The sequence below is a fragment of the Lagenorhynchus albirostris genome, chromosome 1 (genome assembly GCF_949774975.1).
Source record: "Lagenorhynchus albirostris chromosome 1, mLagAlb1.1, whole genome shotgun sequence".
NCBI lineage: Eukaryota > Metazoa > Chordata > Mammalia > Artiodactyla > Delphinidae > Lagenorhynchus > Lagenorhynchus albirostris.
The window spans coordinates 15,122,298-15,149,864 of NC_083095.1; the positions used below are offsets into that span (position 1 = coordinate 15,122,298).

At 35.5% G+C, this 27,567-nt stretch overlaps 1 protein-coding gene across 4 annotated transcripts in view; it reads left to right on the forward strand.

Annotated features, from left to right (window-relative positions):
- The window catches only part of EML5 (EMAP like 5), a 164,196-nt gene that overhangs the window by 18,648 nt on the left and 117,981 nt on the right, over window positions 1-27,567 (forward strand). For all 4 annotated transcript variants that reach the window (XM_060122842.1, XM_060122761.1, XM_060122683.1 and 1 more), the window contains exons 2-6: window positions 13,265-13,424; window positions 21,926-22,024; window positions 23,843-23,911; window positions 25,318-25,503; window positions 27,414-27,549. In XM_060122842.1, coding sequence (XP_059978825.1) covers window positions 13,265-13,424; window positions 21,926-22,024; window positions 23,843-23,911; window positions 25,318-25,503; window positions 27,414-27,549 — 650 coding nt within the window. The remainder of the gene's footprint in view (window positions 1-13,264; window positions 13,425-21,925; window positions 22,025-23,842; window positions 23,912-25,317; window positions 25,504-27,413; window positions 27,550-27,567) is intronic.

The following is a 27,567-nucleotide window of genomic DNA, read 5'->3' on the forward strand; positions in this document are numbered from 1 at the left end:
TAGTGTCCTTCCTTGTCTCTTGTAACATTCTTTATAAGTCTATTTTATCTGATATGAGTATTGCTACTCCAGCTTTCTTTTGATTTCCATTTGCATGGAATATCTTTTTCCATCCCCTCACTTTCAGTCTGTATGTGTCCCTAGGTCTGAAGTGGGTCTCTTGTAGGCAGCATATATATGGGTCTGGTTTTTGTATCCATTCAGCCAGTCCATGTCTTTTGACTGGAGCATTTAATCCATTCATGTTTAAGGTAATTATTGATATGTATGTTCCTATTACCATTTTCTTAATTGTTTCAGGTTTGTTTTTATAGGTCCTTTTCTTCTCTTGTGTTTCCCCTTTAGAGAAGAGGTTCCTTTAGCATTTTTTGTAGAGCTGGTTTGGTGGTGCTGAATTCCCTTAGCTTTTGCTTGTCTGTAAAGCCTTTGATTTCTCCGTCAACTCTGAATGAGATCCTTGCCAGGTAGAGTAATCTTGCTTGTAGGTTCTTCCTTTTCATCACTTTAGATAAATCATGCCACTCCCTTCTGGCTTGTAGAGTTTCTGCTGAGAAATCAGCTGTTGTATGTTATTTGTCATTTTTATACGACAAATGTATGTTTGTATGTTATTTGTCATGTGTTGTATGTTAATTGTATGTTATTTGTCGTTTTTCCCTTGTTGCTTTTAATAATTTTTCTTTGTCTTTAATTTTTGTCAGTTTGATTACTGTGTGTCTCCGCATGTTTCTCCTTGGGTTTATCCTGCTTGGGACTCTGCACTTCCTGGACTTGGGTGGCTGTTTCCTTTCCCATGTTAGCGGAGTTTTCGACTGTAATCTCTTCACATATTTTCTCAGGTCCTTTCTCTCTCTCTTCGCCTTCTGGGACCCCTATAATGCGAATGTTGGTGCATTTAATGTTGTCCCAGAGATCTCTTAAGCTGTCTTCATTTCTTTTCATTCTTTTTTCTTTCTCCTCTTCCAGGGCAGTGAATTCCACCATTCTGTCTTCCAGGTCACTTATCCGTTCTGCCTCAGTTATTCTGCTATTGATTCCTTCTAGTGTATTTTTCATTTCAGTTACTGTTCATTTCTGTTTGTTTGTTCTTTAATTCTTCTAGGTGTTTGTTCTTTAATTCTTCTAGGTCTTTGTTAAACATTTCTTGCATCTTCTCGGTCTTTTCCTCCATTCTTTTTCCGAGGTCCTGGATCATCTTCACTGTCATTATTCTGAGTTCTTTTTCTGGAAGGTTGCCTATCTGTACTTCATTTCGTTGTTTTTCTGGGGTTTTATCTTGTTCCCTCATCTGGGACATAGTCCTCTACCTTTTCATTTTGTCTCTTTCTGTGATTGTGGCTTTCGTTCCACAGGCTGAAGAATTGTAGTTCTTCTTGCTTCTGCTGTCTGCCTTCTGGTAGATGAGGCTCTCTAAGAGGCTTGTGCAAGCTTCCTGATTGGAGAAGTGTTGGTGGGCAGAACTGGGTGTTGCTCTGTTGGGCAGAGCTCAGTAAAACTTTAATCCACTTTTCTGCTGATGGGTGTGACTGGGTTCCCTCCCTGTTGGTGGTTTGGCCTGAGGTGACCCAGCCCTGAAGCCTACCCACTCTTTGGTGGGGCTAATGGCAGGCTCTGGGCGGGCTCACGCCAAGGAGTACTTTCCAGAACTTACGCTGCCAGCGTCCTTGTCCCTGCAGTGTACCACAGCCTCCCCCCACCTCTGCAGGAGACCCTCCAACACTAGAAAGTAGGTCCGGTTCAGTCTCCCATGGGGTCACCACTCCCTTCCCTGGGTCCTGATGCACACACTACTTTGTGTGTGTCCTCCAAGAGTGGAGTCCCTGCTTCCCCAAGTCCTGTCAAAGTCCTGCAATCAAATCCCACCAACCTTCAAAGTCTGATTCTCTAGGAATTCCCCCTCTTGTTGCCGGACCTCCAGGTTGGGAAGCCTGACATGGGGCTCAGAACCTTCACTACAGTGGGTGGACCTCTGTGGTATAAATGTTCTCCGGTTTGTGAGTCACCCACCTAGCAGCCATGGGATTTGATTTTATTGTGGTTGCGCCCTTCTTACTATCTCATTGCTGCTTCTCCCCTGTCCTTGGATGTGGGGCATGTTTTTGATGAATTCCAGTGTCCTCCTGTTGATGATTGTTCAGCAGTTAGTTGTGATTCCAGTGCTCTCGCAAGAGAGAGTCTGGTATTGCATTTTAAATTTCAAATTCCATTTGTTCACTCTCAGTGTATAGGATAGCAGTTAACTTTGTATATTAACTTTGTGTCCTGCAACCTTGCTATAGTTGCTTTTTAGTTCCAGAAATTCTTTTGGCTCATCGTTTTGCATTTTTTTTACATAGATGATCATGTCATCTGCGAACAAAGACTGTTTTATTCTTCCTTCCCAGTCGGTATACGTTTTATTTCCTTTTCTTGCATTATTGCATTAACAAGGCCTTCCAGCACAGTACTGAAAAGGAGTGGTAAAAGGGGGCATTCATGACTTGCACCTGATCTTTGTGGGAAAGAGTTTCTCACCATGAAATATATGATGTTAGCTGTGGGGTTTTTGTAGATACTCTTCATAAGGTTGATATGAAGTTCTGTATTCCTTGTTTCCCTTGAGTTTTTATCATGAATGGGTATTGGCATTTGTCAGATGCCTTTTCTGCATATGTTGATATGATTGTGTGATTTTTATTTTAGTCCATCGATATGATGGACCACATCAATGGATTTTTTAATCATACCTGGGATAAATTCCACATAGTTGTCGTGTATAATTCTTTTTATACTTTTTAAAATTCGATTTACTAATATTTTGTTGAAGATTTTTGCATCTATGTTTATGAGAAGTACTAATGTGTAGTTTTCTTTTCTTGTGATGTCTTTATCTGGTTTTATAGTATTAGGGTAATGCTGGCCACATAAAATGAGTTAGGAAGCATTCCCCCTGCTTTTGTTCTCTGAAAGAGATTGTAGAGAATTGGTATAATTTCTTCCTTAAATGTTTGGTAGGATTTACCAGTGAACCCATCTGAGCCTGATGCTTTCTGTTTTCAAGGTTATTAATTATTGATTCAACTTATAGATACAGGCCTATTGAGATCATCGATTTCTTGTTGTGAGAGTTTGGCAGATTGTGTCTGATACATGTATTCTAAAGTAATTAAGGTTACATTATATGTAAAATCTTGGATTCTGTGCTTTTTATTTAACATTATAGCATAACTTTTCTCCAGTACTGTGAAAAATCACATTTTTAATGACTGCATGAGAGTCCATCCTGTGATTGTACCATAATTATTTAACCATTTCTAAATGTTGGACATTTAGGTGGTTTTCAGGTTTTTACTGTTATAAATAAGGATTCAAGAACAAAAAAGCTACATAAGGATTTTTCTGTATTGAGGATTATTTCATTTTTAAAAATTTCTTTTAACACTAGCAGCTCCTTTGGAAATTCAGTTAACAAATACTGATTGAATACCTGCTGTGTGCTCATTATTGTTCGAGGCGCTTAGGGTATAATATGAAGAAAAAGGGGAATCCTCTGTCCTAATGAAGTACACATTCTAGTGGAGGAGAGTAAGATAATAAGTGCACGATAGTAATTTTAGACAGTGATAACTACATATAAAATAGGGTAATGGAGTAGAATATGTTAGGATGACTAGGAAGGTTTCTCTAAGCAAGTTACATTGACCTGAAGCATGAATGATATGAACGACGCAAGATTTGGGAGATCATTCTAGACAAAGACCTTGCGAGTATAATGAGTTTGGCCTTTTCAAGGGACAGAAAGGCCGGTGTGGCTGGAGTGTGGTGAACAAAAGGGAGAATAGTAGAAATTGAGGTTTGAGAAGTAGGTGAGGGTATATCTTGTAGAGCCTTGTAAGTGCCAAGTTAGATAGTTTGGATTTTAGTCTAATTGTAATAGGAAGCTGTTGGGGGATTTTAACTAGGTGAAATTTATATTCTTTTAAAAGATCACTCTGGCTATGTTAAGAAGACCCTAAAGAGGAGCAATAGAGGAAGAAGGGCAGGTGGCTCAGATTAGGGTTGTAGCAGAGAAGATGAGGGTGATGATAGAGTCAATAGGACAGGTTAATAGAATGTGTGTGATGAATAATAAGAAAGAGAGAGGTGGTGAGAATTAAATTTAGATTCTTGGTCTGAGCAACTGAGCGGATAGTGATGCCATTTACTAAGATGAGAAGTGGATTGGGGGGTAATTAAGGAGGAAAAAAATGCTGGATGTGTTAAATGTGAGTTGCCCGTGACACATCTGTTGCTGTTGGCTGGAGATATAGATTTGGGTGTTATCACTATATATGTGCTTTTAAAGTCATGGGATTGGATGAAATCAGCTGGGAAAGGAAGGGAAGACAGCCAAGACAAGGCCCTCAGACACTTTTGCATTGAGAGGTTGGGTGTGGAAGATAGGGCCTAGCAAACGAGACAGAGAAGGGTGGGTTAATAGATTATGGAATCAGGAAAGCCTAGAGAGGAAAGTGTTTCTAAAAAGGAAAGAGTGGTCATTTGTGTTAAATACCGTTGAAAAGTGTTGGAAAATAAGGACATACAGTTGACCATTAGATTTGACAGGGTCACACATGACCTTGAAAACAACTATTTTAGTGAAGGAGAAGTGGTGGAAGCTTAGTTGGAATATGTGGAGAAAGTAAAGGGAGTGGAAAAATTGAGACAACTCTTTTGAGGCGTTTTACTGTGAAGGGTCAAGGCAGTGTTTTTCACTAAGTATATTTGAGTGTTAATAGGAATGACTCAGTAGTGCGGAAGCAATAATTCCAGAAAACATAGCTCTAGGAATAAAGTAAATAAGTTTCCTTTACTTGAAAGTAAAGAGAACGGGATCCAGAGCACAAGTGCAGAGTGTGTGGGTTAGAGACGTTTCTTCCATTTTACAAGAGGGAGGGCAGAGTCAGCTGTAACTGTTGCACTTAGGTTAGTGAATTTGTTGAGGGCAAAGTAATCTTCTCTAATTCCATCTATATTTATTCATTGAGTACAAGGCAGCTTTATCAGCTGCAAAGGAGGAAGTTGATGGTGGAGGACTGTGCTCATGAGGAGCTTGGAGGTTGAGAGGAAAACACAAAATTTATCAGCTAAGGGTTTAAAAGGACTATGTTACAGTGTAAAAATGCACATTTAAGATTTGTGAGCATAAATTTAAAGAAACTGATGCACAATTGTGTATAAGAAGGGAAATATATGAAGATAACTGTCTTGAAGGAGACAGCCCCCTTTATGTTTGTTTATTGTGCTACTACTTTATAGTTATGATAAATTTAGAGGTTAAATGCTTAAAATAACTTATGTGATTGTCAGATCTGATGACAGTGCTCTTACCTAATTTCTAATATTCAGGAATAGTAATAGGAAAAGGAACTTAAAAGGAATCTGTTCTTTCCATGTATTTCAAATGATGATGTCACAATATGGATGGGTAGTCACCTATGTTTTAGGCTAGGAATACGCCTTGAAATGGTTACTTCTACCATCTTTCTCCCAAATCAATCTGTAGCATTGTTGAGTACCCCTATATGTTCTGCAATTTAGTAGGCAATATGTGGGATAAAACTTAACTCTAATATATTAAGTTAACTTCAAGATTTTTGGAAAAACACTCCTGCTTTCTTTCTCATTAAGAAACTTGGAGCTATCAGAAGAGAACTTTCAGATTCCCCCCATCCATCAGCAATACATGCAGCTCCTTCCTCACATTAATCCCTCTACTTGTGCACAAATCCCACCCTTTTTTCCCTGTTCCAGAAATTCTCTCTGTCTCCTGTATCAATGTTTTTGATGATTTTTCTACTGGATGATTTCTGTGAGCATATAAAATATGCTCAAAAAATAGTCTTTTCAACAAGTAATGTTGAAAACAGTTAAATATCCATATGTGGAACAAAGTGAACCTTAGCTATATTTCACCATATACAGAATTTAACTCAAATTGAGCCATATATCTTAAATGTAAAAGCTAACACTATAATATTTCTGAGAAGAAGTATAGGAAATAGGGCATAAAAAGTGTGACTTCCAGAAAGGAAAATTATGAATTGAGCCTCATTAAATTTAAAACTTTTCAAACTTCCAGGTAACTGAGGACAGAGGCAGGTATGTAGTAACCTCACAGAATCTTTTCCCTAAACAATGCAGAATTCACTTCACAACTATGATGTTTCTATGCAAAACCCTAGTCTCACCATTGTTTAAACAGAGAATACCAAAACTGAAAAAATAACTATAAGTAAAAATAGAAAAACAAATTCCAACCACAGTTTCACAAGCTTTCTCCTCTCCACTGCTGGGCTTTACAGGGAGAAGCTTAACCTAAAAATCTGAAAAAATATCTGGACTGAATACTATAAGAATGAAGACAAAGATAACTGTAGATAATGCTATAATCTGGTTAGTAAAATTGTTTCTCACAGGGCTAGCAATTCTGAAACAGCTTTATATATACTAAAATTAAATAAATAAATAGACTTCAGATTATGAGAGCCTAATAAGCCTTCCACTCTTGGAGGAAGAAATTATACAGGTATACTTCAGAGATACTGCAGGTTCAGTTCCAGACCACTGCTAAAGCGAAAACAGCAGCAGTTAGTCATACGAATTTTTTAGTTCCCAGTGCATATAAAAGTTATGTTTATACTATACTGTAGTCTAAGTCTGTGATAGCATGTGTCTAAAGAGACAATGTACATACCTTAATTTAAAAATAATTTATTGCTAAAAACGCTAACCATTATCTGAGTCTTCAGTGAGTCATAGTAGTAATATCAAAGATTGCTGATCACAGACCACCATAACAAACATATAATAATGAAAAAGTTTGAAATATTATGAGAATTGCCAAAATGTGATACAGAGACACAAAGAGAGCAAATGCTGTTGGAAAAATGGCACTGATAGACTTAACACGATGCAGGGTTGCCACAGACCTTCAATGTGTAAAAAACGCACTATCGATGAAGCACAGTACAACAAGGTATGCCTGTAAATAAGGAAAGAACCTTATTTACAGGCATACCTTATTAAATGAACCCTGTGGTTTTGGATTAAAATCGGAGGTATTGAGATATCATCTCACAGCGGTCAGAATGGCCATCATCAAAAAATCTACAAACAATAAATGCTGGAGAGGGTGTGGATAAAAGGGAACCCTCTTGCACTGTTGGTGCAAATGTAAATTGATACAACCACAATGGAGAACAGTATGGAGGTTCCTTAAAAAACTAAAAATGGAACTACCATACGACCCAGCAATCCCACTACTGGGCATATACCCTGAGAAAACCATAATTCAAAAAGAGTCATGTACCAAAATGTTAATTGCAGCTCTATTTACAATAGCTAGGACATGGAAGCAACCTAAGTGTCCATCAACAGATGAACGGATAAAGAAGATGTGGCACATACATACAATGGAATATTACTCAGCTATAAAAAGGAACAAAACTGAGTTATTTGTAGTGAGGTGGATGGACCTAGAGACTGTCATACAGAATGAAGTAAGTCAGAAAGAGAAAAACGAATACCGTATGCTAACACATATATATGGAATCTAAAAGAAAAAAAATGGTCGGAAGAACCTAGGGGCAAGAAGGGGATAAAGATGCAGACCTGCTAGAGAATGGACTTGAGGATACGGGGAGGGTGAAGGGTAAGCTGGGACAAAATGAGAGAGTGGCATGGACATATATACACTACCAAATGTAAAATAGATAGCTAGTGGGAAGTAGCCGCATAGCACAGGGAGGTTAGCTCCGTGCTTTGTGACCACCTAGAGGGGTGGGATACGGAGGGTGGGAGGGAGGGAGATGCAAGAGGGAAGAGAAATGGGGACATATGTATATGTATAACTGATTCACTTTGTTACAAAGCAGAAACTAACACATCATTGTAAAGCAATTATACTCTAATAAAGATGTTAAAAAAATAAATAAAATAAAATTGGAGGTATCAGTATGAACTCATGGGGTTTTGTTTTTAAAGGTTATATTCTATAGTTATTATAAAACATTGGCTATATTCCCCGTGTCTTGTAGCTTATTTTATACCTAATAGTTTGTACCTTTTAATCCTCAACCCTTATATTCCCCCTCCCCACCTCCCTCTCCCCTCTGGTAACCACTAGTTTGTTCTCCATATCTGTGAGTCTGCTTCTTTTTTGTTATACTCACTAGTTTGTTGTATTTTTTAGATTCTGCATGTAAGTGATATTATACAGTCAGTATTTGTCTGTCTTTGTCTGACTTACTTCACTTAGCAAAATGCCCTCCAAGTCCATCCATGTTGCTGCAAATGGCAAAATTTCACTCTGTTTTATGGCTGAGTAGTATTCCATTGTGTATGTGTGTGTGTGTGTGTGTGTGTGTGTGTGTGTGTGTGTGTGTGTGTGTGTGTGTGTGTGTGTATAAAACACCTCTTCTGTTAATGGACACTTAGGTTGCTTCCATATCTTGGCAATTGTAAATAACGCTGCTATGTGAACATTGGGGTACATGTATCTTTTTGAATTAATATTTTTGGTTTTTTTGGATATATACCCAGGAGAAGAATTGCTGAGTCATACAGTAGTTTATTTGTAGTTTTTTGAGAAACCACCAAACTGTTTTCCACAGTGGCTGCACCAATTTACATTCTGACCCACAGTGTACGAGGGTTCCCTTTTCTCCACATCCTTGCCGATATTTGTTGTGTTGTTTTGTTTGTTTGTTTTTTGTGGTACACAGGGCTCTCACTGCTGCGGCCTCTCCCGTTGCGGAGCACAGGGTCCGGACGCGCAGGCTCAGCGGCCATGGCTCATGGGCCCAGCCGCTCCGCAGCATGTGGGATCTTCCCGGACCGGGGCACGAACCCACGTCGCCTGCATCAGCAGGCGGACTCTCAACCACTGTGCCACCAGGGAAGCCCTGTTGTGTTGTTTTTGATGATAGCCGTTCTGACCAGTATGAGGTGGTACCTCACTGTGGTTTTAATTTGCATTTCTCTGATGATTAACAGTGTTGAGCATCTTTACATGTGTCTGTTGGCCATCTGAATGTCGTCTTTGGAAAAATGTCTATTCAGGTCTTCTGCCCATATTTTGATGGGGTTGTTTGTTTGTTTTTAATGTTAAGTTTATATATTTTGGATATTATCCCCTTATCAGTCATATAATTTGCAAATATTTTCACCCATTCAGTAGGTTGTCTTTTTGTTTTGTCAGTGGTTTCCTGTGCTGTGCAAAAGCTTTTAAGTTTAATTAGGTTCCTGTTTTTATTTAATTAAAAAATTTTTTATTGGAATACAGTTGATTTACAATGTTGTGTTAGTTTCAGGTGTACAGTCCATTTATTTATTTTTGCTTTTATTTCCTTTGTTTTAGGAGATGGATCCAAAAATATACTGCAGCGATTTATGTCAGAGTGTTCTGCCTATGTTTTTCTCTAGGAGTTTTATGGTATCTAGTCTTACATTTAGGTCTTTAATCCATTTCAGTTTATTTTGTATATGGTGTTAGAGAATGTTCTAATTTCATTCTTTTACATGCAGCTGTCCAGTTTTTCCTAGCACCACTTATTGAAGAGACTGTCTTTTCTCCATTGTATATTCTTGCCTCCTTTGTCATAGATTAATTGACTATAAGTGCATGTGTTTATTTCTGGGCTCTCTATTCTGTTCCATTGATCTGTGCACAAATCCCACCAGTACCATACTGATTGGTGCCAGTTTTTGTGCCAGTACCATACTGGTTTGATTACTTTAACTTGTACTATAGTTTTAAGTCAGGGAGTCTGACTCCTCCAGCTCTATTCTTTCTCAAGATGGTTTTGGTTATTTAGGGTCTTTTGTGTCTCCATACAAATTTTAAAATTATTTGTTCTAGTTCTGTGAAAAATGCCATTGGTATTTTGATAGGGATTGCATTAAATCTGTGGAATGCCTTGGATAGTATAATCATTTTAACAATATTGATTTTTCTAGTCCATGAACGTGGTATCTCTTTCTATTTGTGTCATCTTCAGTTTCTTTCATCACTGTTTTATAGTTCTAAGTACAGGTCTTTTACCTACTTAGGTAGGTTTATTCCTAGGTATTTTATTCTTTTTGATGCGATGATGAATGGGATTGTTTCCTTAATTTCTCTATTGATACTTCATTGTTAGTGTATAGAAATGCAACAGGTTTCTGTATGTTAATTTGTATCCTGCAACTTTATCGAATTCATTGATGAGCTCTAGTAGTTTTCTGGTAGCATCTTTAATATTTTCCATGTGTAGTATCATGTCATCTGCAAACAGTGAAGTTTTACTTCTTGTTTTCCAATTTGGATTCCTTTTATTTCTTTTTCTTGCCTGAGTGCTGTGGCTAGGACTTCCATTACTATGTTGAATAAAAGTGGTAAGAGTGGGCATCCTTGTCTTGTTCCTGATCTTAGGGGAAATGCTTTCAGCTTTTACCATTGAGTATAATATTATTTGTCAGTTTGTCATATCTGGCCTTTATTATGTTGAGGTATGTTCTCTCTATGCCCACTTTCTTGGAGTTTTTGTCATAAATGGATGTTCAATTTTTGTCAAAAGCTTTTTCTGCATCTTTTGAGATGATCATATGGGTTTTATTCTTCATTTTGTTAATGTGGTGTATCACACTGATTGATTTGTAGGTAATGAAAAATCCTTGCATCGCTGGGATAAATCCCACTTGATCATGGTTTGCTAATATTTTGTTAAGGATTTTTTGCATCTATGCTTTTCAGTGATATTGAGCTGTAATTTTCTTGTTTAGTCATATCTTTGTCTGGTTTTGCTATCAGGGTGATGCTGGCCTCATAGAATGAGTTCAGGAAGTATTCCTTCCTCTTCAATTCTTTGGAATAGCTTGATAAGGATAGGTGTTAACTCTCATCTAAATGTTTGGTAGAAGTCACCTGTGAAGCTATCTGGTGATGGGCTTTTGCTTGTTGGGAGTTTCATTACTGGTAATTTCCTTGGGGGAAATGTTTATTCAAATCCTTTGTCCACATAAAAAATAGGGTTGTTTGTGGTTTTGTTGTTGAGTGGTTGTTTTTTTCTTTTTGTATTCTGGATGCAAGTCCTTTATCAGATATATGCTTTGCAAATATTTTCTCCCATTCTGTGGGTTGTGTTTTTATGTTCTTGATGGTTGTCCTTTGAAGCACAGAAGTTTTTAATTTTAATGAAGTCCATGTTATCTGTTTTTTCTTTTATCACTTCTGCTTTTGGTGTCAGATCTAAGGACACCTTTGTTTCATCCAAATTAAGTAAGATTTATGCCTATGTTTTGGCTTTTATATTTTGAGTGGATTTTTGTATATGGTTTGAGGTATGGGTCCAGATTCATTCTAGATATTCAGATGTCCAGCACCATCTATTGAAAAGACCTTTCTTATTAATGCAAAGGCAATTGACCATAAATATATCAGTTTACTTTTGGACTCTCAATTCTGTTCCATTGATCAGCATGTCTGTTTTTATGCCAGTGCCATACTGTCTTGATTACTGTGGTTTTGTAGTAAGTTTTGAAATTGGTATGTGTGAGTCTTCCAATTTTGTTCTTTTGCAAGATTGTTTTTACTGTTCTGAGTTTTAGAATCAGCTTGTCAATTTCTTCAAGAAAGGTAACTAGTGTTTTGGCAGGGATTGTGTTGACTCTGTAGATCAGTTTGGGAAGTAATACCATCTTAACAATATGGCCCTCCAAGAACACGAGATTTCTTTCCATTTATTTAGTTTCTTAACATTTCTTTAATGGTATTGTGTAGTTTTTAGTATATAAGTCTTGTACCTTTTTGTTTAATTTATTCCTAAGTGTTTCGTTCTTCTTTATGCTGTTATAAGTGGAATTGTTTTCTTGATTTAATTTTCAGATTGTTGCTAGTGTATAGAAATACAATTTGTATTTTTATATTGATCTTATATCCTTCAGCCTTGCTGAACTCATTTATTAGCTCTACTTGGGATTTATTCTGTTGTTGTTTGTGGATTCCTTAGGGTTTCCTATGTATGAGATTATGTCATTTGCAAGTAGAGATAGTTTTACTTCTCTCTTTTATTTCTTTTCCTTGCCTAATTGTCCTGGCTAAAATATCCAGTATCATGTTGAAGGGAAGTGGCAAGAGCTGACATCCTTGTCTTGTTCCTGTACTTATAGTGGGAACTTTCAGGCTTTCACAATTAAATGTGATATTAGCTGTGCATTTTCATAGATGCCCTTTCAGGTTGAGGAAATTCTCTTCAATTCCTAGTTTGTTGTGTTTTTTTACTATGAAAGAGGTTAGATTTTTGTCAAATGCTTTTTCTGCATCTATTGAGATGAACATGTGTGGGGGTTTGGGTGTTATTATTAACATGATATACTTATTACATTGGTTGATTTTAATATGTTGAACTAACCTTCCATTCCCGCTTACCTTTTCTCTCCATAATTTCTCACTTAGTATTCCCTGACTTGATGATACCACTCCAGGCCATCCAGATGCCCAAGCCAAAAACCCAAGAGTCATCTTAGACTGTTCCCTTTCTGTTACTCTGTACATCAAACCTGTTAATTCTGTTTTAATGCCCTCCTAACTTTTCCCTCTTTCAGTTCATCTTCCACCCTGATGCTCGGAGTGATTTTTTTTTTCTCCCAAAGGAAAATTTGATCATCTAAATATACTTGTGGAATAATTTATCAAGGAGAAATTTATATTCATTGCTTGCCTTCTACTGATGTACATAAACCATTACCAACTATTTGGTCTTTGTCTTGTTTTTAAAGACTTACAGACTACTTTCTGTGAATTATGGGTGACCTTTCTGTTTTTTTAAATGGGATTTGTAATTTAATATTAATGTTATAATAGGAGGGCTACTCAGTGCTATTTTTGGACACTAACATTTGGTCTAACTTTATACAATAAAAGAGTAAATGGGAGAGAGGGCTTGAAACAGATGAGATGAATACCAGATGAGAAGTTGGCATGTGGTAGGGTTGCTACTGATTCATTGCTGTGGTTCAGTTGACTACTTGTGAGAATTCTTTTCTTGAAAAGTTTACACACACTATATCATATTACAAGATTATGAAGTCTATCATAATTGTTTATTACATATACCACTGAAGTAGTAACTCTTAAGATTGATTTTTATGGAAGTTATTTTAAGGCCAAATTATTTTAAGTAAATAAGTAACTAAAGTCTAATTTTCACATTGATATAACAGCTCTGTAAGCAGTTTTAAATCTGTTTATTTATTTATTTTGCAGCCTTGCATTGCATCCTGAACGAGTATTGGTGGCAACAGGACAAGTTGGGAAAGAGCCTTATATCTGTGTTTGGGATTCATACACTGTGCAGACCATATCAGTTCTAAAGGATGTTCATACACATGGTATAGCTTGCTTAGCATTTGACTTAGATGGACAGGTATGTGATAATTTTTTTTCTTTTTGTAAACTGTGTTTTTAAAGTGTGTACTATAAGAAATTATTATAAATCTGTAAATATTAAATTGGAAAGCATTTGACAAAAAGCATTTATTCAAGGTGGAGGTGGGTAGAGGGGGTGGGTGGTAGATATATATAAGAAAAATAAGAATAATAATGAGTTTTTATTTCATTGTATCAAGAACTTTTCAGTTGAATTAATTACTACTATTAGAGCCAAAGTGATTCTGACTCGGTGGAACATTACCTGGTTGTTCTTGAAAATTTTACATGTAACTCTTTTCCACGTATTATATGTTAATAGGAAAGATGGAAGATATTTTAGGAAAATTCACTTTCTCTAAGTAGAGCTGTAAACATTTTAATTTTTAGTTATTTTAAAGGTTTCTATTAAAATTATTATTATTTTTTTTGCGGTACGCGGGCCTCTCACTGTTGTGGAGCACAGGCTCTGGACACGCAGGCTCAGCAGCCATGGCTCACGGGCCTAGCCACTCCGCAGCATGTGGGATCTTCCCAGACTGGGGCACAAACCCGTGTCCCCTGCATCGGCAGGCAGACTCCCAACCACTGCGCCACCAGGGGAGCCCAAAATTATATTTTTAATTGAAAATAATGCAGTTTTTATAATATGAGCTATTTTATATAAAATCAAAGTTCATAACAAAAGGTGTAATCTTTGTTCCACTTACTAATCAATTTGCAAATTATTATTTACTTCTAGTCATCGATTTTTAAAAAATTAAGCCAACAGCTCTTTTGTGGTGCTTTCATGGAACTTGTTGTACCTAAAACATATTTAAGAAGTGATAAGAAGTTGGGTTTTGCAGATTTAGTTAACTTATAGTCTTTAAAAGTTTTATAGTGAAATTAGACTTTAAAAATTATTTTAACTTTTAGAAGAATTTTGGTTGTCTGCTTTTTAATTCTTAAAATTAATTTTGTAGATCTATATTTTACAGAAACAGATTACGTTTTGTTCTAGTCACTTGAAAATGACAGCCAGTAGATGTTTTATTTTCAACTCTGAGAAATAGCTTCTTTGAGTAGCATAGATTAATATACCTTCTGTTTAGAGTCCGGTAAGAGATCTATAAAGATGTAACTCGAACCTCTCATTTGGGGAAAAAATGTGTTTCTAGGTTTAGAACCACTGTGTAGCAGTGATTGGCAATTCCAGAACCTTAATTCATTTCCCATTTTTCTGTTATTTTTCAAGTCCCTTAATGTCCTCATATCAAAATTTCATTTTCCTTTTTAAAAGGAAGAGAATAACACTCTTTGCTTACTTCACAGGAAATTATATTTTATGAAACAAACCAACAAAGTTGTTTTTTAGAATTATTTACCAAAGGTATTATGATATCCACAATGGTTTAACTATAAATGTCTGTATACTTTAAATATAGATGTTTTCTTCTTAATTTTAAAATTGCCCTTTCTAAATGCAGTGTATTGCATGGCTGAGGAAATTCTCTTACATACAAGGAGAAATCATGCCCATAGCTTTTACTAGTTGAAGCTTTAAATTTTGCTTACTTTAAGCAACATATAAGAAAAGTCTTGGGTACATGCATTTTATTTTCACAGATCTTCATAAGAATGTGCTACTTTAAAATGTAAGCTTATAAAAAACATAATAGCTAAAAGTTATTGAGCACATACTAAGTGCCAGACATTGTGCTAAGCCTACATTATCTCATTTAATCCTCACAACAGCCCTATGAAATAGATATTATTATTATCTCTATTTTACAGATAAAGAAACTGAGACTTAGAGAGGTTAAATAACTTGCCCCAGGTTACACAGCTAGTAAATGGAGCCAGAGCGGGAACGCAGGTCAGTCACACTCCAAAGCTCATGTTTTTAACCGCAATGCTCTACTGCTTCCCAAACATGGAACTTAGGAGGTGGTTGTTTATATTTCAGAAGGAATTCATCCATCTTAAGTACAGTTAAAACTTGTAAGGAACTGCTGCCAATTGAAGATTAAGTTAAGAGTATTTCTGAAATTATGTTAATGAAAGATGCTTTAGTTAAGAAATATATTTGGGAACATATCTATTTATTCACTAATATCTGTAAACTGTTTATGAAATACCAATTAGGAAATACTGTATAATTTTTGCATTTTCTACTAGATTTGAAACTGTAAATGATCAGTTAAGGTTTATCCAATGAATGAGTCTCCCTGTTGGTAGTATGCTGAATTTTCTTTCCCCAGAGGGTTTCTTCTAAATGGATTGACTATCCATGCTAATACTGGAAGTCTGCCTCATTGAGAATAATTAGGGCATGAAAAGGCTATATAAATCCACATCAAACAGAGATTAAAATTTCATAGTAAATGGTAGAGAGGGGTAGGAGGAGGAGAATTTGATACTTTATCTTGAAAACACAATGATAATTTATAAAAACACATTCCCATATTTAACAAAATCTAAGTTATAGTTAAAACTCTGCTAATTTATAGAATGAACTAAGAATAAAATGTTAATTTTTTAGCCTAACTTTGTCGATTATATGCTGGTACATGATTATGAAGAGTCGTATTTGCAAAAATATTAAAGGAGTTCACTGATTTTTCCAAGGACCTTTTAGTAATCTCTTGATATCTAGACATATCTCAAGTGCCTATTGTATTAGTTTCGAGTTTTCATCTCTTCCATTGCTCTGCCAGATCCTAATTTCTGATGGCTTTCTTTATGAATTGACCAATATTTACTACATTAAGTCCTGGATATTTTGCAAAATTTGTGATTTTTACTTTGTAACATTTGTAACAACTAGTCCTCACTTAATAAATACTGAGATCACAAGGACCCCCCACCCCCATATTAGAATCTTTTACGTTTGTCTATTATTTGAATATGTTTCACACTTGCAGGAACTCATGGAATTCGTCTAGTTGTGCCTATTAAGATACTTTTCTCATTTGAGTATTTAGTGTGCTAGAACTTTTTAATAAATACAGTTGACCTTTGAACAACACAGGGGTTAATCCGCATATAACTTGTAGTCGGCCCTCCGTATTCACGGTTCCTCTACGTCTGTGGATTCAACCAACTGTGAACCTGTAGTACTGTAGTATTTACTGTTGGAAAATATATGTGTGTAAGGGGACCCAGGAAGTTCAAATCTATGTTGTTCAAGGTCAGCTATACTTCCGGTTTAATTAATGGACACAACCAAGATTTTGTTTGGGAATAGGATCAGGGAGGAATTTGGGAAGCTGGATAGAGCCTTCTTTATCTGGTTTTCTTTCTCCCTATCTGACTGTTAGTTCTTAGTTATCTTGAAAGGAGCTGTTCCTTCTGTCTGCTTCTTAAATGTCAGTGTTCCTAGGAGTCTGTAGCCTTCCTTTCCCCAGCCCCCCTCACTTCACTTATTCTCTTTAGGTGATTACTAGATCCATGACTTTAACTCCTGTGTCAGTTAACAGTGGCCTCAGCTTCTCTCCTCACCTCCATATACTCTCCTTGAATGTCGTATAGATATACCATTTATTACATGTTTAAAACTGAGTTCTCTCTTTATTCTAACTCATTAAAAAACAAAGCTCATTCTTTCTCCTGTTTCTGGCCTACCTCTCCAGTCTTGTCTCCTGCCACTTCCCCGTTGGCAACTCCTCCCCTCAGCCACACCAAAGTACTAGCTCTTTCCTGAAAGCACCATGAGCTGTCTGATCTTGGTATCCTTTGGCCTTAAGTGAATTTTCTCTTATTTTTCTACCCGACTGTCTCTATCTTCTAAGATATGGTTCCAGCATTGCTTTCACTGGAAAACTTTCTTTATGCTCTTCCTCACCTGTGAGAAAGGATGATGAAGTAAAAAATGATAGAAAGCTAAGAGAGTGGGTAGTATTTGCTTAGTTATTTTTATCTGCTGTTGCTGTTACTTAACCTGTTACTTAACCTGTTGTTAGGGAGGTTGTTACTTAACCTGTTGTTAGGGAGGTTGTTACTTAACCTGTTGTTACTTAACCTGTTGTTAGGGAGGTTGATTTTGGCCATGATATGTTTATCAGGGCTACAGAGGAAGTGCTCCCAGGTCTATTTTGTTACTGCCTGTGCAGAGCCAGATGCTCTGGGGCTCTATTGAGGTACATGGAGTTTTAAAGCTTTTGACCAGTTGTGGTTCACTTTGTGTGTGATGAACTTAGCCAGAGAGAAGAGGCATTGATAGAAAGGGCAGTGCCTCTCTGACTGTTCCTCACTTTATACGTGTCTTGTGAATTTTAATCTCTACATAGTATACTATAGCGAGAGGTAGATATCTTTGTTTTAGCTAGATATTTGCTGATTACTCTCTAGTTCCCAAATATTAAAGACTCTTAGGAGGAGCAAATCATCTCCTCTAGTTCATTTGGACTCTCTGCAAGTGTGACTTCATGGAGAGCCAGATACAAAATATATTCTGTATCTTTTTATGCAAGCCATTCATTCTACCCATTTGGGGACTTAGATAGTAATTCTACTATGTGGAAACTTTCTAGCTAGGTACTAAATGACATTTCTCATTCAGATGGGTGGAGGGCATGGGTTCTTAAAGTTAATTATGGTTATGGGAACATAATAATAATGATGATGATAACAAACGTTTATATAATTATGCCAAGCACTCTTCTAATTCCTTTATATATGTTAACCCTATGAGGTTTTTTTTCATTATCCCTATTTAGGCAGTGAGGAACCTAAGGTACAGAGAGGCTAAATAACTGCCCAAAGTCATCCAGTTAGTGAGAGATGGAGCTGGTATTTAAACCTAGGCAGTCTGGTACCAGAATCTGTGCTGTAAACCAGAGATTGGCAAAACTTTCTACAACATGTCAGATAGTAAATATTTTAAGCTTTTGAGCTATGCAGTCTCAGCTACTCCAGTAGCTGGAGTCACAGCTAATCCAGTTCTGCATTGTAGTGTGAAAGCAGTCATAGACACCTTATAAAGGAATAGGTGTGGCTGTGTTCCAGTAGAACTTTATTTACGAAAAGCAGGGTACAGGCCTGAGGGTTATAATTTGCCTACCCCTGCTTCTAAACCAGTGCTTTTCAAAGTACGTGTTGTGGGTGGGTCCTTGTGATTTCTTCTTTAACTCTGCGGTTACTTAGAATTGTACTGATAGTTGCCAGATATTTGGAGGATTTTCTGCACAACTTTCTGTTATTCTGATTTCATTCTGTCTTTGTCAGAGAACATACTCTGTATTTTAATTTTTAAAAATTTGTTTAGGCTTATTTTGTAATTCACAATTTTGTGATCTTCATGAGGTTTCCTGTGCACTTTGAAAAAATACGGGAAAATATGTATTCTGCTATTTCTTTTTTCTCCTTCTGTTTATTGTGCTATTGTTGTCATTCATTTTACTTCTTTCATTTTCATTCATTTTACATGCTTTGTAAACTCCATTATAACTGTTGTGATTTCTCCTTAAACAGTTAGTTTTCAAAGAAAATTAAAAGTAAGAAAAGTCTTATTTACATATTTACCATTTGGGTACTCTTCATTGATATGTGTAAATTAAGTCTCTCTTTGGTATCATTTTCCTTCTGCCTGAAGAAACTTCTGGTATCATATCTTATAGTGCTGATTTGTTGATGAATTTTCTCATCTTTTGTTTATTTGAAAAAGACTTAATTTTGACCCAGTTTTCAAAAGATATTTTTGTTAAGTATATAATTCTGTGTTGACTTTTTTCCCCCTCAGCACTTTAGAGAGGTTATTCATTGTCATCTGATATGCATAGCTTCAGATGAGAAGCCCAGGATTATTTTTAAATCTTTGTCCTTACACACCAAAATTCTCTCTTATTTGGCCACTTTTAAGGTTTTTCTCTTTAGCACTGGTTTCAACAGTTTGATGCCCATGTGTGTGGATGTGTTTTTTCTGTGTGTGTGATTTATCCTGCTTGAAGTTTATCGAGCGTCTCAGATTTGTGGGTTTATGTTTTTTATCAAATTGAGAAAGTTTTGGCCATTATTTCTTCAGTTTTGTTTTTCTTTTCTTCCATCTTTCTTCTCCTTTTAGAATCACAATTACCTGTACGTTAGACCCCTTGAAATTTTTCTAAAGGTAACTGAGGCTCTGTTACTTTGTTCCCTTTTTCCTTCTGTGCTTTATTTTTGATAGTTTCTGTTGCTGTGTCTTCAAGTTCATTTATTTTTTCTTCATTGTCTAAGCTGCTGGTAATCCTTTGGAGTGAATTTTCATTTCAGATAATTTAACATTTATATTTAAAGTTCAACATGTTTTTCTTTTATATCTTCCATTTCTCTTTTTATTCTTTATGTGTTTGTTTTAAAATAATTCTGGAGCATCTTGAACATTTCCATCTTAACAGCCAGTATCTTCTAATTTTAATCATTTCTGTGATTCTTGGGTCTGTTTCTATTAACTGATTTTTCTCCTGGGTATTGGTCACATTTTCCTCTTTTTTAACATGTTCAGTAATTTTTTTTATTGGATGCTGGACATTGTGTATATTACATTCTGAATGCTGGATTTTGTTGTATCCCTTTAAAGCATGTTGGACATTGTTTTTGTAGGTAGTTAAGTTCCTTGTCGATCAGTTTGGTCCTTTTGAAAAGCTTGCTTTCAAGCTTTTTTTGGTCAAGGCTAGAGTAGCTTTTCCTCTAGGACCACTGGTTTAACTTCACTACTATGGTGTGACCCTCCTGGAATCTCTGCTGAATACACGGTGAATTCGAGGATATACCTCCATTCTTGCTATTGGGAATTTGAGTGATCCTGACCCTTTATGATCTCTGGGAATTGTTTGGCTTTAGCTCCCCAGTAATTGTTCTTTTTTTCAGAATTTGTTCTTTGCATGGCCTCATGGATTTCACCTTATACATGCAAAAACTGGTGTTCTCAAGGGGACCCATAAACAGATTTTCTAGAGTTCTTTTTCTGCTCTGCAAATTCTAGCCATCTTGGCCTCTCTGAACTTCAGGCTCTGTCTTCTCAAATCAGCAAGTCTTCTGGGCTCTGTTTGGCTTCCACCTTTCTGTGCTATAGTCTGGAAAATACCACCTAAATGAAGGCTGGGGCAATTGCAGAACTTACCTTGTTTGCTTCCCCCTCATTCACGGTTTACAGTGCTTCACTTCCTGTTAAGAATGTCCAAAAATATTTGTTTTATATATTTTGTACAGTTTTCTAGTTGTTTATGGCAGGGGGGCAAGTTCAGACCCTAATACTCCTTCATGACCAAAGGCCATCTTTCATGTTTCCTAACCTCTCTCATACTTCTCATCTCACTGTCCCCTCTTTTCAGCTCAGTCTCTTCATCTCCCTCTAATCTCCTGTATAACTCTTCCACTGAGGTATTTTTTTCTTTTTTCCACTGAATTTTTAATTTCATTTATTTTTCATTTCTAGAAATTGTTTGCTTCCTTAAATTTGCTGGGATACTTTTTATGGTCTCCCATTCTTGTCTCATATGAAGATATTTTGAAGCCTTAATTTTATTTCTCTACTCATATTAAGCTTATTTTATATTATCTGATAATTCCAATGTCTGATACTTTTCAAGACTGACTGTTCTGTTTCTGGTGACTTGCTGATTCTCACTCATGGTCCCTTATTTCCTCTGGTTATTGGGTGTGGGGGTTGTTTGTTTTAAGTTTATTTTTTATTGACTTGCTACTTGTAGGAATTCTTCGAGGGATGGATTGATGTATCAGTCCTCCATATAGGATTTATATTTGCCTGTGCCACATAGTTGAAAATGCTTGAAAACTCTGCGACCCTTAGGACCACTCTGAATGAAATTTTTCATTTGAAGGATTCATGATTCATGTGGACATAGGCCCTACAACCATGTGAAGGTTGTTTGTGGCTACATATTTTCAGGAGGGTTTTTTTCCCCTTCATGCATCACTGCCCCTTTCTTTGAAAAGGGATGGTTTCTTGTTCTCCCTTACTCTGAGGAGTTACTGCTTTAGTCAAATGTCTGCAATTCAAATCCCTACCTTGGGCAGGCCCTAAACTTTATCTCCTATTCCTCTTTAGCCTGAAGAACAAAAATTAGGCTTACCAGGAGTTAGCTGATACCTTTAGAGTAAAGTGGGTATAGGAGCTCTCTTACTTCCAGGATTCCCATAGGAAATCACTTTGTTTTTGTTCTCAGATTTCTTAATTCCTTGACAGCTCAACAGTGCATTTAAAAAGATGTTTTTTCATTTTATCTAGCATTTTTAGTTTTTGGCAGGAGAGATGTTTAGGGTGTTCTGTCAATCCTACTGTTAGAAATGGAAGTCTTTCTTCTGTTTCTCATATGAAGAACTACACATATATGCAAATATGAACAAGATGAAATACATCCAGCCTTTCTCTATGAGGTCTATAAAATATAAGTGTGTAAGTTTTGATGTTTATAATACCCATGAGTAGAATTTGTTTGCCATTTATAATTTGGTTCCTTTTTTATTTGTTTACTTTTTTATTCCCCCTGCTCCCTGGTCTTCTTGGACATAATTCAGCGCTTGGTTTCAGTTGGACTTGATTCAAAGAATGCAGTTTGCGTTTGGGATTGGAAAAGAGGAAAAATGTTATCTATGGCTCCAGGTCACACAGATAGAGTAAGTATTCTCCTTTGGAGTTTCTAATGGGTACTGCGTGGGAAAAAGCCAGAGAAGAGTCAGGAGATTTTATGTTTCTGTGTTTTGTTATTGCCAGTTGCTCATGTGTAATTTAAAATTTTAAATGCAGTTATAAATACTCATAAAATTTTAGAATGCGTATATGTATTGTGGTACTCAAAAACATGACTTGATATGTATAGTTTTAGCATAAAACCTTTAACCCAGTGTTTGCTTTGGCAAAAATGATGAGTTTTAAGTTATTCAAACCTAAATTTAAAAATTGAATGGTTCATGCCTAGGCTCTATTTATTATTCAGTTTGATTTATCACATATGCATCATAGTTAAGGTGAATACTGTTGCACATATGAATTTGAAATTATGTTAGAGACCTAACATTTTTCACTTTGGAAACTTGTTAAAAATACATTGCTTATTCCAAGTTGTATGAAATTAATATAATGAATACTTTGTCTTAAACTCTTTAAAATGTGTGATTTTTTTGGTGTATCTGCTGTATTCTGCTATCTGGTAGTCTTTACCATGTTTCTTTGACACCTGTCTGCATAATCACCTAACCTGAACCAACACAGGAGCTACAGTCGTTGATTCTATTTGGGGAAAATCTATGAATCTGTAAAAATTGTATAAAAAATTTTAATGTATTTGCGTTTTGGAAAATAAACTTGGTTTTCAGCCGATTCTCAGAGGGGCCTGTTATACGCAAACACGATTTAGATAATTATTAAAGTGTTAGGTACATTTTATTAGACAGTTGTGTATTCTGACTTACTTAGATCAAAGCATTTCACACATTAGTACTTCGGACTTAGTAAGTAGACTGATTACTATGAAAAATGGTACTGTCATTGGAATTTTTGAAAAGTATTTTTGTGGTTAGTATTTTAAAGGTGCATCAGTATGTTTTTCATTTAATCTGTATATTAAATGTATGGTGAGTTGTTAAATGTTAATTTATAAGATGTATTCTTTCTTCATTATCACTAAAGACTATCACTTGGTAAATTTTTAGAGGTAGTAAGCATATTAGGTGATTATGCAGGCAGATATCAAAGAAACATGGTAAAGACTACCAGATAGCAGAATTGTTTTTTATCTGTTATGAGATTATTTTTCAAATATTAATTTTTCTTTCATTTATCATTAAGTATATATTTAATGCATATTTTATTTCAGCTGGGTTTTTTCTTGTTTGATTTTGTAACAAAAATTGTTTGTGTGTATTTATAATTTATGGAACCTTAGAAAAAAATGAAGCCTGGGGATCTCCAAAATGTAAGTTAGTTTTGTTTGACCCATAAACAATTTAAAAAAACTGAAAACTAGAAACAGAATTTTTACTGTGAAATAAATGTTTGGATCTTTTATGTAAGTAATTCTGTGTGATAGAAAGCTACAAAAATGTTCTCTATTTCTGGCTGTATAAGTGTTGTGTATGTTCTCTTAGTTATCTTTCCTCTTTAGAAATTATGCACTTACCTGCCTCATTCCCTGTTTCTGTTGAATCATTCTTGTTATTTATAGACCAAATTTTTTTTAAAAATTAGAAAGAGATGTTAATTTCCATTCCACTAGTAGTTTCATATGGTTCATAGAAACTAAGAAATAGTTTTTATTCCTTATCATTTACATACTTTATTTCTCATAGGATCTTGAAGTGTAGGGTTCTGATTATTATTTATTGAGGAATATTGTTTTATGATATGTAGGGTTTGGGGCTATTTGGGCTTTTGGACAGGATTCTTAAATGATTCTGGAAATAAGTATTTTAACCATGAATCTGATTTGTTTACAGATATTTGATATTTCTTGGGATGTGTACCAGCCAAATAAACTGGTCAGCTGTGGTGTAAAACATATCAAGGTACTAGAAGGGTCTTGCTTTATAATAGTCATGATTACTTATTCTCTGCCACTAAGCACACATCACACTACAATTTAGGATATACACACACACACACACACACACACACACACACACACACACACACACACACACACACAACGTGCGTGGGTGTATATATAGAGAGAGAGAGCGAGAGAGAGAGAGACAGAGTGAGAGAGAGACAGAGAGAAACAGAGGTGGATGAAAAAGAGATTAGTATGTTGCTCTCTGATATTTTCAAAGCTGAGCAGTTCCTTTACTTGTAAAGCTTAAAAATAAGAAAGATACACATTTGGAATGATTTGTTCATTTTTGGAAGAAGATAGGGAAGTCAAATATAAATCTTCATGATGAGGGTTTTTGTTCTTTTATGTGGATTCAGGTAAAGTTAATGTTTGCAGAAAGAAAGAAATGAATATGGGGCAGAGCAGGAGTATACACATTAGATAGTTCTGCATAAAGAATTTAGGCCCAGAGAATAAGTTCAACTTTATAATAAGTAAATTGCCACTTAAAGTAATATGATTTATTAATATTATGTACTTAAAAGATCTTACCTGATCTTCAAGATCTTATTCTAAGACCTAAAGATCTAAGTTTAAAATCTGAAGCCTTAAAGAACTAAAAATGATCACTTATCCATTCAAATAGCTAATGAATGCTTTAATCAATGTATGATTTTTAAATTTAAAAATCTCCGTGATTTCTGTGCATAAGTATAGCTGGTTCTCTTCCTTTCAGTAAGTCCCAATTTCAGTCTATTTTTTTCTTCTAAATTAGTGATTCTCAATTTTGGCTGCATATTAAAATCACCTGGGGGAAATTAATGACGCAATATACCTGAACCCCCCACTGAAATAAATTGAGACAGAATCTCTGGAGAGTGAAGCCCAGCTATCCAAATGATTTTGATGCTCAGCAGGAGTTAAGAACCATTGTTCTAGAATCCACATCAGTGCTGTCCCATAGAGTAACCACTAGTTAGATGTGGCTCTTGAGCGTTTGAAATGTGACTGCCAGTGTGACTGAAGAAATGAACATTAGCTTCATTTTCATTGCTAATAACCCTTCCCAACTTTTTAATCTGTCTAAAAGATTATGTAGTTTTTTTTCCAGAAACCTAAGGGAAACACAGCATATTTTTAAAATAGTTTAGTTCAACCCCCCCTTATTACAGTAAGGATTGAAACAGTGATTTATCTGCTATAACATAGCTAATGACAACACTAAGATGAGGATGTGAACATTGAACGCTATTGTATCATAAGGGAGTTTCTTAGGTAATTTCTAGTCTGCTGCTCTAATATAGCATCAAAGTATTGGAAATGTTTTTGGTTATATTATGAGCATTCTTTGGTAATTCGATTATACTATGTACTTTTTAGTTCTGGAGTTTATGTGGAAATGCTCTGACCCCAAAACGAGGGGTCTTTGGTAAGACTGGTGACCTTCAGACAATATTGTGCCTGGCCTGTGCAAGGGATGAATTAACATATTCTGGTGCACTCAATGGGGATATATATGTTTGGAAAGGAATTAATCTTATACGAACAATACAAGGAGCTCATACTGTAAGTATATTTAAATATTTTAAATACTTTTAGGTATTAATTACTTACCTTCCTGTCTTAGAACAAAAGGTTCCATAATATAGCAGACTTTCTGTTCAATTCAGTAACTTGAAAACTACTATTACAATTGAATTAATTTGTTTTTGTTTTCAAGATTTCAATGAAGAAACATTATGCAATTAAATTAGTATAATTATTATTTTGTTCAAACCATTGCTTTAGTATGGTGTCTTTTTCATTGTTGAAAAAAAGTTTGTTAAATTTAACCTAAAAGTATCCTAGATTAACCACATTAGAATAAAGCTAGTGCTTTTGTAGCCAATTTACCAGTGGGAAATTTGGGGATAGCTCTAGGATAAAATTAACTTTTTAATTTTAATATCATTGATTCATTAAGTGAGTGGCAAAGGAATTTAATTTTTGTACGTCATGAGATTTTCATATAAATAAGTTATCAGGAAAAAAAAGCTGTTGTTAAAGCCTTTTAGTGTTTAGTCCCTTTTAGGGACTTCCCTGGCTGTCCCAGGTTCGATCCCTGGTCGGGGAACTAAGATCCCGCATGCCATGCGGTATGGCCAAAAAAAAGTTTTAAAAACAAACAAACAAAAACCTTTCAGTGTTTTTTGATTTGAGCTTTTTTAGCAGTTGAGTCCCTCACATAGTGAGGGGAGCTAGAGAGCACAGAGCTGCCATATTGGTAGCAGGACAATCTCAAGTAGAAAAGTGATATATATATATTAATATGAATCACTATTCAATATATATTACATATTAAGTATATTAAAGAACCACTTAGAGCAGGACTTGCTTTAAGCAAAATGCCTAAAGACCAGAAATAGCAGATTCTAACAAAGGTTGTGGCAATTCACATTTTTACCATCAATATATAAAAATACCAGTTTCTTCCTCATACTCATCAGCAGAGGTTGTGTCCACTCTTGGAAATTTTTGCTTGTCTTCTGGGTGAAAAATAATAACTATTTGTTTTAGTTTGCTTTCCTGTCTATTTGTGAAATTTCATGTATTTATTGACTAGAGTTGACCCTTGAATAACATGGGTTTGAACTACAAGGGTCCACTTGTATGCAAATTATTTTCAATAGCAAATACTGTAGTACTACACAGTTTGTGGTTGGTTGAATCCATGGATACCGCAGAACTTGCAGATATGGAGAACCTTGGATGTGGAGGTCCAATTCTAAGTTTTACTAGAATTTTCGACTACACAAAGGTCGGCACCCCTAACACCCGCATTGTTCAAGGGTCAGCTGTACTTGAATTTCCTTTTCTGTTAATTGGCTTTTCTTATCCTGTACTCTTTTTTTGTTACTGTTGTTGTTGGATTTTCTTTCCTTTATTCATTTGTTCATATTCAATATTATTATTCAATATTATTCATATTCAATATTATTCATATTAGGGATATTAACCTTTTGACAGTCATAGACAATGCAAATATTTCCCCAGTTTGTTTTTTTACGATATCTTTTCTCATATGAAAAATTGAAAATTTTTCCTTTATGCCTTGGTGGGTAACCTGCCACGCTTAAAAAAAGTTCTCTCACAGCCCAAAGTTACGTAAGTGTTCTGACTCTTCTAATATATTTGTTTCATTTTTTACGTTTAGAATTTGGTCTTCATGTTTTTGTTTTTGTGTAATTCATTTCTATATATGATATAAGGTTTAACTGAATTTTCTTTTATGTTATGCCCATCTCATTAAATACCACCTTGGTCACATATTGAGTTCCTATATATGCATAGATTTGTTTCTAGATTATCCTTTATGTTTCTGATGTATTTGATTATTCCTATGCCATATAAAAAATTTTAAGTGGATTTCTACCATCATATATAGTGTATTTTCTTAAAAAGTATATATTGTTAAATTATTTTATTCCCTCTTCTAGGCGGGAATTTTTAGCATGAATGCTTGTGAAGAAGGCTTTGCTACTGGTGGCAGAGATGGCTGTATTCGTCTTTGGGATTTAACTTTTAAACCAATAACTGTGATTGATCTCAGGGAGACAGAACAGGGGTACAAAGGTAATAGCAAAACAAATA